This window comes from Piliocolobus tephrosceles, chromosome 5 (assembly GCF_002776525.5).
Source record: "Piliocolobus tephrosceles isolate RC106 chromosome 5, ASM277652v3, whole genome shotgun sequence".
Taxonomy (NCBI): Eukaryota; Metazoa; Chordata; class Mammalia; order Primates; family Cercopithecidae; genus Piliocolobus; species Piliocolobus tephrosceles.
Genome location: NC_045438.1, coordinates 138,818,541 through 138,832,370, shown reverse-complemented (window position 1 = coordinate 138,832,370; position 13,830 = coordinate 138,818,541). Strand labels below are relative to the sequence as shown.

The 13,830-nt window shown below is 44.8% G+C and overlaps 1 protein-coding gene across 2 annotated transcripts; it reads right to left on the bottom strand.

The window, feature by feature from the left end:
- Positions 1-11,061: 11,061 nt before the first annotated feature.
- On the bottom strand, positions 11,062-12,788 carry RPP21 (ribonuclease P/MRP subunit p21). Of its 2 annotated transcripts, none has more exons than XM_023194339.1 (5): positions 12,665-12,787; positions 12,494-12,594; positions 12,319-12,401; positions 11,359-11,484; positions 11,062-11,206 (listed from the first exon to the last, which is right to left on the bottom strand). In XM_023194339.1, the coding sequence occupies exons 1-5, from the start codon at positions 12,719-12,721 to the stop codon at positions 11,109-11,111; spliced, it is 465 nt and encodes a 154-aa protein (XP_023050107.1). In that variant the 5' UTR covers positions 12,722-12,787; the 3' UTR covers positions 11,062-11,108. The 2 variants fall into 2 exon arrangements, with proteins under 2 accessions (XP_023050107.1, XP_023050108.1); XM_023194340.2 differs by having other exon boundaries at positions 11,069-11,206; positions 11,352-11,484; positions 12,665-12,788.
- Positions 12,789-13,830: the final 1,042 nt, after the last annotated feature.

Sequence of the window (13,830 nt, the reverse complement as noted above, 5' to 3'; positions counted from 1 at the left end):
CTAGGTGGGAGAGAAGGCTGGACCAGAGACCAGGAGGGCGCTGAGCTGAGTACCAAGCCCACTGCTGCAGGTCAGTTAAAGGTCCAGAGGGAAAGGAGAGGCGGTTCTCCCGGCTTGGGGCACTGTCAACGCAAACTAGGTTTGCGGGGATTAAACTCTAAGTATTCGTGCACTTGGAAGTAGCGACAGCAGATGGGGAGCACTGAGCGAGGACAGAGATGTGCAGTCTGCAGAGAGAACAGGAGCCGCCCTCCGTCGGCTAGCGGGCTGCAGTGCAGTGCCAAAGAAGGGACTCTGGGAGAGCAAAGCTGAGATCTGTGGTGAAAGTGACAGCAGAAGAACTTGAGGGAAAATACATTCCTCTGCTTTTTTGACTGTATTTGGTCTCTCTTTTCTAGCACTGGAGCCCATCTTCCTCTTTTCTTCCTTCTGGCCCTTTCTTCAACTGGATCGTGTTTTCCTCCTATCGAGAAACCCTCCTATTGTGATACTGCAAACCTCCAATAAATCACCAACACTGTCCCTTGAGTCCGTCCCACTCTTTTCAGACACGTTGGTGATTATTCATCTGCTTCATCTGCCTCCTTGTGGAAGTGTTCAGCCCTCCTACATAGAACCTAGACACACATTACCCAATCCATGGCCCACAGCAAACTTTCAGAGCGCAGCAGTAGCAGCAGCAGCAGCTGGGTAGGAGGCTCCCCCCAACACCAGCAGCCCCCACTAGAGTCTTACTGCATCATATAAAGGACATGGAGTGAGAAGAGTAAACAACGTCTTGCAATAGGTAACTGAAACCCCACAGATTACCCACAATATGTAGCCCCTGCTCCACAAGAGCCACGATGCACTGAGAATAGAGAATCCTGAATTCGGGGCACAGTTGCAGAATTCTGATATTCTCTCAGCCCTGACACACTTTAGTGGATTTCACTGCCCTTAGCCACAGGAGCCTTTAAGCTCATCTTGGGGTTTACTCCTGGTCAGGGATTAGGTGGGAGTGAGGGGTGTTCAGCAATGTTGCATTGGGAAGCAGTGAAGTCTCTACAGGGTGATGTATCTAGGTACACAATTGTCAAAAGCATAAGTCTCTCATCAGGCACCACAGAAAGTTTTTTCAGCCAGTGCTACAGACTGCTGCTGGACAGGGTGAATCCACCTCACCTACAAAATTCACGAGTCAGTTTTGCACACTGGGCTGTTGAACTCTGAAGCAAACTGGGAAGTTCTAAAAGCAATAGGAATTGGGGTTACTTAGTAATAAAGATATAGCAACTTATTCCTGGAAAAAAATATTTTCTATAATAGTTCTGAAATCATTAAAATGTCTGCTAAATTTTGAGTTTTGATGCGTTTCCTGCTTAAAGTGAACACAATAAATTCTAAACTGAAGCGCAGCAAGTGGGGTTTTTTGTTGTATGGTGAGAAGAAATGCTGTTTTACTCGGGGTGGTTGTTCCAATCACGTACTTCTCTCCTGCATTTATTAAAAAAAAAATTACAAACAAATCTTAAACTTCACATGAGGATAAATAGGGTTTCTTCTACAGCTCTCTAGTTTGTTTTTAAATATAATATTTTAAGTATGTAACTTATTAGAGTAAAATTTATTAGAATAATTAATTAGAAGCCAGTTGTTTAGCTCCATATTTTTCAGCAATGTTGCATATCAAGATATTGGAATATTTTTTGTGTAAGCAAAATCCTTTATATTTGTACCTGTATCAACAGCTTCCACTTTATTTGTGTACTACATAGCTTGTGTTTTTGTGACTCTGCTTTGTAGGAAAACACATTTCAACAGATTATCTCCCGCTGATTTTATAGTTTCTTACAGCATTTTTGAAAACTATCACTCTGCAAATGTCCTGCCTCGGTACTGTCCTTGAAAACATAGTAGAAAATCTTAATTTGTTTTTTTTTTTTTTTCAATTATACTGAAAACTCGCATTGTACTATGTCTCAGCACTCCCAGATTTACTCGGTGTTTGCTGAAGTAGGTTTGCATTCTGCTGGGAAGACGCATTTGGCAAGGAGTTTCCACTTCTTCAGGAGATCGGCTAAGATACAGTTTGACTTGCAATTCGGTGCTATTGCTTTCACCGAAAGTGTCACGCAAGCTTCATTTCCTGTTATGGCCTATGTATACGCAGAACTGCGCTGAGTGTATCAGTTCTTTTCCCTACATGGATAATAAATAAATTTTAAATTGTAAAAGATAAAGTTTGAGACTGGAATGGCGCTTTATAAGCTTTGGCACACCCTGTGGGGGCGGTCAACTTTGGGGATCCCAGGACACGTAGCACTGAGGACCGCTCCAAGCGACAGAGGGGCGTCCAGCCGTCGGGGGCGGGCGGAAAGGGAGGCACCGCGGAGTGGAACCGCACAGACACGTCACAAGCACCAGGATTTCATTTCACTGGGGCAGCGCGTGGGGTCCCGAGGGAGGGATGCGAGGTCAGCGCTTCTGCCTAGATACGCGACGCGGGAACCTTGGGGAGACAGGTCTGTGATAACTCGACCCTGGACTACACCCTATAGCGGATTTGGTAGGTAGCCTCGGTGAAGGGCGGAGACTTCCAAAGAAGGAAGGGAAGAGCGACAGGAACAGAGAGGAAGGCGGAGGGGCGAGGAGGTTTCTTTCTGGGGCTGTATTTAGCAGGTTGATTGCTTTTCTCTGGGCTACAGCCCCCTCTAGCGTTTGTGTCTTTCTTTCTCTTTCTTTCCTTTCTTTCTCTGTCTTTTCCTTCCTTCCTTCCTTCCTTCCTTCCTTCCTTCCTTCCTTCCTTCCTTCCTTCCTTCCTTCTTTCTTTCCTTTCTTTCTCTTTTTCTTTCCTTCTTTCTCTCTTTCCTCTTTCTTTCCCTCCCTCCCTTTTTCCCTTCCCTTCCCCTCTCTTTTTCCCTTCCCTCCCCTCCCCTCCCCTCCCTTTCCCTCCCCTCCTCCCCTTCCCTTCTTTCTTTTTTTTTTTTTTTTGGGGGGGAGACGGAGTCTCGCTCTGTCGTCCAGGCTGGAGTGCAGTGGCGCGATCAGGGCTCACTGCAAGCTCCGCTTCCCGTGTTCACGCCATTCTCCTGCCTCAAGCCTCCCGAGTAGCTGGGACTACAGGCTCCCGCCCCCACGCCCGGCTAGTTTTTTTTGTATTATTAATAGAGACGGGGTTTCACCGTGTTAGCCAGGATGCTCTCGATCTCCTGACTTCGCGATCCGCCCGCCTCGGCCTCCCAAAGTGCTGGCATTACAAGCGTGAGCCACCGCGCCCGGCCTAGCCCCCTCTAGCGTTTCTTATGCGCTGGGACTTCTGCTTTCTTTCATAGATCAGTAAGGGTTTTTTTCTAATATTTGTGGAAAATTTTCACCACTGGACTCATCCTTCTTTACAATTTGGATTTCAGTTCCCCTAATAACGTTTTAACAGTATCTTAAGAGGCAAGGAGGAAAGCTTTTGTGTCCAGTTGGCCACCTGGAAGCCAGAGGTGTCTGTCATGGTCTTTCTTTTTCTTTTTTTCTTCTTCCTTTTTTTTGAGAAAGGGTCTTGCTCCGTGCCCAGGCTGGAGTGCAGTGGTGCCGTCTGGGCTCACTGCAACCTCCGCCTCCCGGGTTCAAGCGCTTCTCCCACCTCAGCCTTCCAGGTAACTGGGACTACAGGTACACGCCACCATGCCCGGCTAATTTTTGTTTTTAGTAGAGAGGGGGTTTCATCATGTTGGCCAGATTAGTCTCGAACTCCTGACCTCAAGTGATCCGCCCTCCTCGGCCTCCCAAACTGCTGGGATTACAGGCACAAACCACCACACGTGGCCACTCATAGTCTTTTAGTAGCAGTATATTTAAGGGGCAATCTTTGCAATAGTAATAGGAGAATTGAACTTTTAAAGTCAGATAAGTTGTGTGAGAGTCTCAACTAGTCCACTGTCCAGTCATGAGATCTTGGACACGTCATGTAAATTATCTAAGCATTAATTAACTTATGTATAAAATGGATGTAATCATGTTACCATCCACACTGGGGTTTTAGGAAGGACCAATGTAATAAAAGGAGGGCTTTATTAATAACCTCTTTATCTCACTAATCATTGTTAATTTCTGCTGTTTCCTAGGTATCTCAAAACTAAACTCATGCCTCTGGCAGTCATTTATGGAGCAAATATTATGTGCCAGGCAATGTTCAAGTGCTGAGAAAAATATAAGGTATAAAATACATAGTTATAAAACATAGCTATCAGACACAGCCCCCGCTTTCCAGGAACCCACAGTTGTAAAGAGGAGACAATAAATGCAATGATATTGCAGTGTGACAGGAGCTAACACAGCAATTTATGCAGGTGTTGTGGGGATTACAGGGAAGGAAACCTGCCTGGAGCATCAGGCTCAGAGGATCTGGGTAGAGCAGGGATTCTCAACCTCAGCATTATAGTGAGTACTTGATGTTTCAGGCCAGATAACTCTTTATTGTGGAGGTTGTCCTGTAAATTGTAGGATGTTTAGCAACATTCCTAGCTTCTACCCACTAGATGCCTGTAATAACACCACCTTCCTGATTGTGACAACCCCAAAATATATCCAGACATTGCTACATGTCCTGAAGGAAGGGGGTTCACTTGAGAACCGATGCGTAGGAGACAGCTGAGACATCACTCACAGTTGGATTTCCCAGAGGCATCTTTATTTGGCAGAATGACAGATTAGTTTTTCTTATTTTTAAAGACAGGATTTCACTCTGTTGCCCAGGCTGGAGTGCAGTGGCAAGATCATAGCTCACTGTAACCTGGAACTCCTGGGCTCAAGCGATCCTCCTGCCTCAGCCTCCCAAGTAGCCAGGACTATGCACCCGTCAGGCCCGGCTGATTTTTTAAAAAAATTTTTGTAGAGACAGACCCTCAATATGTTGCCCAGATTGGTTCTAAACTCCTGGCCTCAAGTGATTCTTTTGCCTCAACCCCCCAAAGTGCTAGGATTATAGACACACATGGCCCAAGTTAGTTTTTAATTTAGTTTTTTGTTTATATTAATATATAATTGGTTCCTTAGTTATTTTAATGTGTTAGAAAAATACTAGTTTTAAATTGAAAGTAGAGATACAATTCTTTAAATATATTTGGGCAAAAGTGATAAATGCAGAAAACAGTGAATGAAAGAAAATAAAAACAATAGCATCCCACCACATACAAGTCCTGACAATTTTGTAACTATCATGCTGTTTCACTCTCAGCCTCTTGTTGTACTTGTTTGGATTAGGACCTGGAGAGTGCAGAGTTTGGGGCAGGGCATAGGCAGAGCAGTTCAAGGCAAACCTACCCTTCAGGGCAGGGCCCCCTACTCCTGCTTAGAAATACCCAGCATTCCAAAGAGAATGTTCCCCTTCTTCTCCCTAGGCCTTGACTTCTCCTTGGGTCTCAGGCAAACCAAGACTGAGGAATTCTTACAAGTTTTCCTTAGGCTGCACTGCCCTTGAGCTATGAAGCAAAATTACGTTTGATGCCCAAGAACATAGGAGGTGAGAATGAAAGGAAGAGATGGGTGCAGCTGCTTTTACCAGAGTTGGCGGTGCTAAGAGCCTGAGCTGGGGAGCTCGCTGCCATCTCTGCCTAGGAGTCCTCTGTCTCAGGAACTTTAATCTTCCTAAAACATGATTTGCTCACTCACTGCACACATTTTCAGTCCATCTATCCCTGAACCACATCAATCTTCCTAAAACATGATTTGCTCACTCACTGCACACATTTTCAGTCCATCTATCCCTGACCCACATCCTCGCCTAGGGTCCCCTTGAGGCACAGCAAGGACAATTTGGGTCAGAGAAGTTAAGCCTTGTTTATTTTAGGAAATAAAAAAATAGACAAATCAGGATGGGTCAGTCCATTTGTTAAGTAGAGATGGGACAGTTTGGGATACAATACCCATAAATCACATTTGTGTAGTTCTTGATTTTTTTTTTTTTTTACATTAGGCTGGAATAAGACTACCAAATTTCTTGATTTTTTTATAAAGTTGTTTCCCACCCATTTGAGCCGGACCACTTGAAAGAGTTACTTCTGTACACATTTACACAAATCATGATTAGGGCCCTATAACAGAAACACACACACACACACACACACACACACACACACAGAAACTGTTATTTATCAGGTGGTCAAAACCCAGAGATTTGATGATGCCTTATTGTGTTGGTGAAGGTAACGTAATCAGACAATATTTTGTGTCTTGTTTTGTATGGGGAGTAAATTGATGTAATTTCTGTGAAAGGCAACTGGTATTTTCAATCAAAATGTAACTGCAAAAGTATTTGATCTGGCAATTTAACCTTTAGGAATTTATCATGTAGATACAGACCCAGGTGTAAAATAAAATGTGAGCAAAAATATTAAGCATAGTACTCTTTTCACTTCACTTTAAAGTTGTTTTTATCGTGAACAATAACATAAATGCAAAAAAGTACAGCTAAATGAAGCATACATGCAATATACCTACTATCTTACTTGAGAAATTAAATGTTGCTGGCAACCCAGCTGCCTCTACTCCAGCAATCACATACCCTCCCAATTGGCTACTATCCTGAATTTTCAGGAGATGTTTTCTTGCTTTATTTTCAACGTTTTCCCACCTAAGTAGAGATTCCTAAATAGTAAATTATATGTCTGTATATATATTAATATTTTATTGTTTTTGAACAGTACATAAATGGAATCATACAATATGTGTTCTTTTGTATGTGGAGTTTTGCTGAATAGTATTTTGTTTTGGTTTTTTTTTTTTTTTTTTTTTTTTTTGAGACAGAGTTTCACTCTTGTTGCCCAGGCTGGAGAGCAATGGCATGATCACGGCTCACTGCAACCTCTGCCTCCCGGGTTCAAGCAATTCTCCTGCCTCAGCCTCCTGAGTAGCTGGGATTATGGGCATGTGCCACCACACCTGGCTAATTTTGTATTTTTAGTAGAGACGGAGTTTCTCCATGTTGGTCAGGTGGGTCTTGAACTCCTGACCTCAGGTGATCCACCAGCCTCAGCTTCCCAAAGTGTTGGGATTACAGGCGTGAGTCACCGCACCCAGTCACTGAATAGTATGTTTTGAAGACTCATTCATGCTGGATGTATAGCCATACCTAAGCTTTACATATTGTTTATGGGCAGAACACTTGAAAGAATGTAAATACTCAACAGGGAGCAGACTAAATAAATTATGGTATATCCACATAATAGACTATTATGCAGTGATGAAAAATAATGAAGCTGATGTTAGATACTAAAATGGTAAGAGCACTAAGCTTTTTTGCTAAATAAAAAGCAGTATATGATCCATATAATAGTATTCTACCATTTGTATGAAAGAAAAATTTAAATCAAGACCAACTTGTTTATATATATTTACAAAAATATCCAGAATGTTTTTACAGTATTCTCCTCTGGGAGATAAAATGGGTAGCTGGAAAATTAATTCCCCTATCTATTTGCATACTTTCTGAATTTTCTACTACTTGCATGTATTACCTATTGAAAATGAGGCTAGAGAGTGAAACAAAATATTGCCCAGTCGCACAGCTAGCCAATGTCAGAGCCTGGACTCAGCCCGTCCCAGTTATAGGGATTTTAGGCCAGATCTCTTTCTACAACTGTAAAGCCAAGAAGGAATGAATCAACAATTAGCTTTATATTTCATAATCTGGGAAAGCCTAAAAGCATACTCCAACTGAGACTGAATGTTGGTTTGTTCATTTTCCCCACAGTTCCTCTTCAAGAGACAGTTCCAATCCCACAGTTTTGGTGAAATTCCACTGGGCTGAAACAGGGGTAATTTCAGAATGACCCACCACAAAGCAGGACAGGATCCCTAAATGACAGGCTTTGGTCAGGATGGCACAATAAGTTCACACTTGGGCAAAGACTCTCTGCCCCAAGTTACATGGCAATACAAAAAACATAAAAAGAGAAAAGTTATAGTTTAGTTAAGGACAAGAGAAACACCACTCTCCATGAAGAATGGGTCATCAGCAGAAAGCAAAGGCAGTGGGAAGGGCTGACACTTCCAGCATGCTGTTTTTCAGGACTGACTGAAGGCAGGCTCTCTCCTGAAAGAAATTGCCATGGACCACTGCTTGCAGATGAGGCTTCATAAGAAGCTCCAGGCCCAGGCAGTTGGGAGGACTCAAGTATAGCCTGGAGAGAAGGCATTCACTCAAGCCTTAGTGAACCAGCAAATTACTTCACACAATCTGTAGAAATCAACTCAAAATGTATTAAAGGCACAAATGTTCCAGGTAAAACTCTAAAAGAATTCTTTTCCGTTACAAGAAAAAACAAAAAAACAAAAACCTTACGTCTTACTCAGCTCTGGCTGCTATAACAAATACCACAGAGTGGGTGGCTTATACAAGACATTTATCTCTCACAGTTTTGGAGGTGACAGCAGATATAGTTCCAGTGAGGACCCTCCTCCTGGCGTACAGATGACTGCCTTCTTTCGGTGTTCTCACAAAGTAGGGAAAAAGAGCTCCAATCTCACTCTTCTTAAAAGAGCACTAATCCCATCACGGAGGCCCCACCCTCCTGACCTCATCTAAACTTAATTACCTCCCCAGGGTACCCCCTCCAAATACCACCACACTGGGGGTTAGGGCTTCAACATATGAATTTTGGGGAAACACAAACATTTAGCCCATAACACCCTTCGAATCAAAAAGAAAAGAACACCATGAAATCCAGTAGAAAAATATGGGAAAACATTTGAATAGGCAGTTCAAAAAAAGAGGAAAATGAATGATGATGACTTATTTGAAGCTATGCAGTATCACTGGCAATAAGAGAAACTCAGGTTACAACAAGAAAGGGAAACAATGGATACTGATTAGATTGTGACAAAGATGAGGAAGTCAGTTAAAATCAACTGAGCACGTAAAGAAAGATGAACTTGGTATATTGCTGGGGAGTGTAGACTGTGGAAGCTGAAGGAAAGTTTGTCTTTCCTCAGGTAATTTCCATATACAAAAACCCAGAATCCAATTTGTAATTGTGTGTAAGTACTCCAGAGGCCCACTCTCATAGGTCCATGGTCTAGAATTCTACTACAGAGATATATATGGTAACATATATTGGAAGCAAACTAGTTGACTATCTGTACGAGATAAACAAAATGTTTTAAAAGCATAAGCTATGACAGTCCGAAACACTGAATTAGATTTATATATAGTACACAGAGCTTAAAAAACGTTGTCAAAAAGATAAAATGGTCTCTGCAAGCTAGGTATAGTCCTTCCTATCCTGCTGCCAGATCAGTGTGATTTCTGCAGGGTGGAAGCCCAGGGCCCAGCACCTCAGGGTGATATTACAGTCAGAGTTGGGGTCATAGTGGGTGCTGATGGGGAGTACCTTTGGGGATCTGAAGAAAAGGGTCAGAGGAAATTTAGAACATTCATTTCCCTTCCATAGGCCATTCAACAGGGCTCACTGATCGCCCTAAGAAGGAAAGGATTTTAAGAAGAGAAACCCAGACACCAACATCTACTCTAAGAGTCCAGGGGGAACATTTTCCTTTTTCAAAGCAGAGTGAGGCAGGATATAGTTGTGGGCACCAGGTCTGAAAGGAGGTGAGGGGGTCCTAATTAAGTAGTGTGAAGGTCACACTGAGCAGGGCCAGGGTTAGAACAAGCTATAAAAAGCATCAGGATGGAGGCAAAAGATAAGGTCTGAGAGAGACAGTTCGGTTCTTCAGGAAGTAGCTGCAAGATCATGAAAATTAAAACCTTTTATGCATCAAAATATACTATCAAGAGAATAAAAAGACAATCCATGGAATGAAAGAAAATGTTTACAAATCATGTATCTGATAAGGGTCAGCGGCACGATCTTGGCTTACAGCAACTCTGCCTCCTGGGTTCAAGTGATTCTCCTGCCTCAGCCTCCCAAGTAGCTGGAATTACATGCACCTGCTAATTTTTTGGTATTTTTAGTAGAGACAGGGTTCCACCATGTTGGCCAGGCTGGTCTCAAACTCCTGAACTCAAGTGATCCACCTGCCTTGGCTTCACAAAGTGCAGGGATCACAGGCGTGAGCCACTGCACCCAAACACTTACATATTGGGATGCTTTTGTAGAAGCCAGAGGGGATGTAAGAAATACAACTACTCTGAGACAGCCATGCTGTGAAAACATCAAAGCTAGCTAGGGAGCAAGGATACCTGGAGAAGCAATGAGGTGCTAAACATGCGAGTGAAATTTCTTGGGTCTTCCAGACCACCTACCAGACACCAGCTAAATGCAGGTATGTAAGCTGATTTTATATGGAACAGAAGAACCACCCAGTCAAAGTCTTTCAGAATTCCTAGTTCACAGAACCAGAGGAAATAAATCATTATGTTTTAAGCTCCAACATGAAGTGATTTTTTTATACAGCAATTGATAAGCCAACACAGGGTTTATAAGAGAAATAAAGAAAACTGCATTCTGGCAATAGTAAATTTTGTTTGTATGCTTTTGGCATAACCTGATTAGCTGGCAATTAGCAAAAAGGTCAGTCTAGGAATTCTGTACTTCAGTAGGCTTTCTAGGGATATGGAAGAAAACATTTTAGTTGCTTACTCTTAAGAAAACTCTGAGAGTTTACCTATGGGACACAATTGTGAAATGTCTGTTGGTGTCCTTTGTTAGCATCTTTGACTTTCTTAGTTCAGGTTTGCGCCATTTCCTTTATTAGAATTTTATTAAAGATAACTTTGAGACTGGGAAAAGACCTGAGTCTTTTCTGACTCTGAGTGGGCCTAGAGGATATGAACATTCTCCGCTGCTCCATATTTTTCCCCTTGTTTAAAAACAGCAGCAGTGGCATCATTCTCTCCAGCTCTTCAGTCAGCAGTTATGGCAGCCCAAACATGGAATGCCCTAAGGTGGCTCGGGACATTGATAGGGAACTGCGGGCATGGCCTTGGAAATGCGAGCTGCTGAGTGAGGCCAAGTGGTCTATGGAAATCATGATCTCCCCACATGGTGGGATTACAAAGGTGACCAAGAAACACAGACAGAAACAGAAGAAAATGGAATTAAGAGTTGCAGTACCCAGAGAACAGAATCATGGAATGTAAAACAAGTAAACTTTATTTGGGAGACTAGGTGAATCCATCACTGGTTACTGGAACCATGAATCTGCATTTTCTCCTCAGGAAGGTGGTCTGAAATGGAGTGTGCTGTATTTGGCAAGGGCTGTAGTGGTTTAGAATCTGGGTAAATGAGCAGAATCAGAGGAGCAGAATTAGTTTTCTGACTGTGGCACCTCTCACACCAACCCACCTGTCCGTGTGTCCTCTTCACTCTATGTTCTCCGTTATCCCGATCCTCTGAGGTGTCCTCCATTTTCTCCCTCACCTCTCACCTGCTTGGTTCCCGAGCTGGGCCTCAGGCCGGTCTCCCCAGAGTAAATGCCTGGGATCATTGAGGAAGCGCTGGCTGCGCTGGCATGTTAGGCAGGTCTGTACTGTCCAGCGCTGTCCCCTGCAGCCTAGGGTGAACATGGGAAAAGGCATGTCCAGGTTCAGAAGTAACAGTCTCTTGCTGCCAGTTTTGCCTCCAGTGTTTTTCAGTAGGTATCCCCGCTCCCCCACCACACCCCCAATTTGAATGCACATTTGATGGTCTCAGGCCCTGGCATAAGCTCCGATTTCCTGGAACTCTTTAAGATAAAGTTCAAACTCCTTAACAAGACTTCAAGAGCCGGCCTGTTCCCCTCTCCAGTCTCATGTCTTGCCCTCCTATCTCAAACTCCAGCCTCCTGAACTCTCATTTCCTTGACAGCACCACAAGCTCTCTTGTCTCAGAGACTTCACACATGCCTAGAATTTCCATCTCTCACTCCCTCTGCTTATCATGAACTTCACCACTGGCATGAGTAAGTGAGCATTCTACTCCCCCAATTAATTTTTTTCTACACCATTTTGTTTCTTAGTCTGTCCCATCAATCCATAATTTCAATGAGAATAACGAATCTAGCACAGTACCTGACACATTTTAGAAAGTAAGTATTTGCTTAATAAATGAATGGTGATGGGAATCACGTCCTCCACAAAGCCAAATAACATCTATTATTGTGGGGTTGCCTCTTAAAGTAACAGCTATTCTCTACTGCCCACATTGGAAGAAAAAAGCCAAGCCCAAATTCTACTTTGTGCAAGTGCAGTTAGCAACTTAATTCAAACCCGAAGAAGGAAGACTCCTGCGAATCCCACACCCAACATCCATCAAGAGCGAGAAAGGCGCTGTTGGCCTCCAGTGGGCCCTCTCCCCCCCGCCCCGCCCCCAATACTCCGCAATCGTCCACCTCGGCGGGAGCACTCACGTCTCTGGCGCTGGGTGCAGGTGAGGCCCGGGACGAGAAGGGAAGAGCAGCCTCGACAGAGAGTCCTCTTCACCGAGGGGTCCCTGGGGGCAGAGGAGGACAGTGGTCCCGCGTCCGCGCTCCCTCTCGCGTTCCTCCCGCGTCCCGCCCGCCGCCGACCCCATGAACCTCTCACCGCCGCAAGACGAGCCGCTTCGCGATAGTCCTCTCAGTGTGGCAGTAAAACCTCGCTAGCGCCTGGTTCTCGGGGTCCTGGGCAAGGACACAATGGGCGGCCTGCGGGAGGGGAGCGGTCACTCTGGGGCGCCAAGCACCGTCCCCTTTGGGGCGCTTGTCGCAGACTCACCTGGTACAGGAAGTTGAGCCTCTGGAAGGCCTCGCGGTCCTTCACCGGCCCCGCCATCAGCGCCGCGCTCCAGGGTCGCCTGCAAGCCCGCCCCTCGCACAGCCCCGCCCGGGCTTCCGCGCGAGGCCTCCTGGGAAGCGTAGTCCCTGCGCCCTCGGGCCCCTCCCCCAGGCCTCACAGACTCGTCTGTTCCGAAACCCATCCCCAGCAATCCATGCCCAGGGTCCCTTTATGAGTTTTCAGTGCTTTTGTCTTCCTCAAGCTCATGACCAATTATATCACGTAGAGACCTAGTGCAGCAGGTGAGGATCTTACACCGGCTAGACATTTTCAGGACAGAAGGCTGGTCTCTCTATGTAGGTAGGTAAGGGAGATGGTTATGTGCAATTTATACCCAGCTGGGGCTTCTGCCCTACTCTCCTGAAGTCAGAGGCAGATGCCTGTAAGATCTAGAGGGACGGCACAGAGGTAATACATTTAAAAAAAGCACTGGTGCCAGTGGGGGTGAAAGTGGGAAGGATCATAAGGGTGCTGGAGGGAGGGGAAAGGACTCCTGGGTTTCAGAAAGCAGTTTACTCCTACTATTCCACCTACCAAACACACTTCCTGTTATGCAGTGCTGTACACACAGTAGGTGATCTTCACTTTCTGAGTGTTGGTTTCTAACTCCTAGGCTTAGGTACAGCACAGAAATCTGTCAACAGCATCCCCTGTCCCTGAAACTTCACCTCACACCCCTCCCTCTGACCTCTTCTATCTTCCATTTCTTCTGTCTGGTATCCTGCGACTCACAGTGACTATGTTACTGAAGTCAGAAGCAGAGGGATGTGAATTGGAGGAGAAGATGAATGAACCCTGAGATGGGGAGGGCAGCATAAGTCAGGAGAGGATAAGACTTCTCTCCACTCTCAGACCCGGTGCCAGGCGGGGGCAGACAAGCAGGGCTCCAGCTGGGAGGAAGGACAGGCTGAAACCTCCTCTGGAACTAGTTTCACAAGGGTCCTCAGACTCAAATGAGAGAGGTGTGTTTAAAATGTAGATGTAGGCTGGGTGCGGTGGCTTACACCTGTAATCCCAGCACTTTGGGTGGTGGAGGCAGGCAGATTACTTGAGTTCAGGGGTTTGAGACCAGCCTGGCCAACGTGGCAAAACCCTGTCTCTACTAA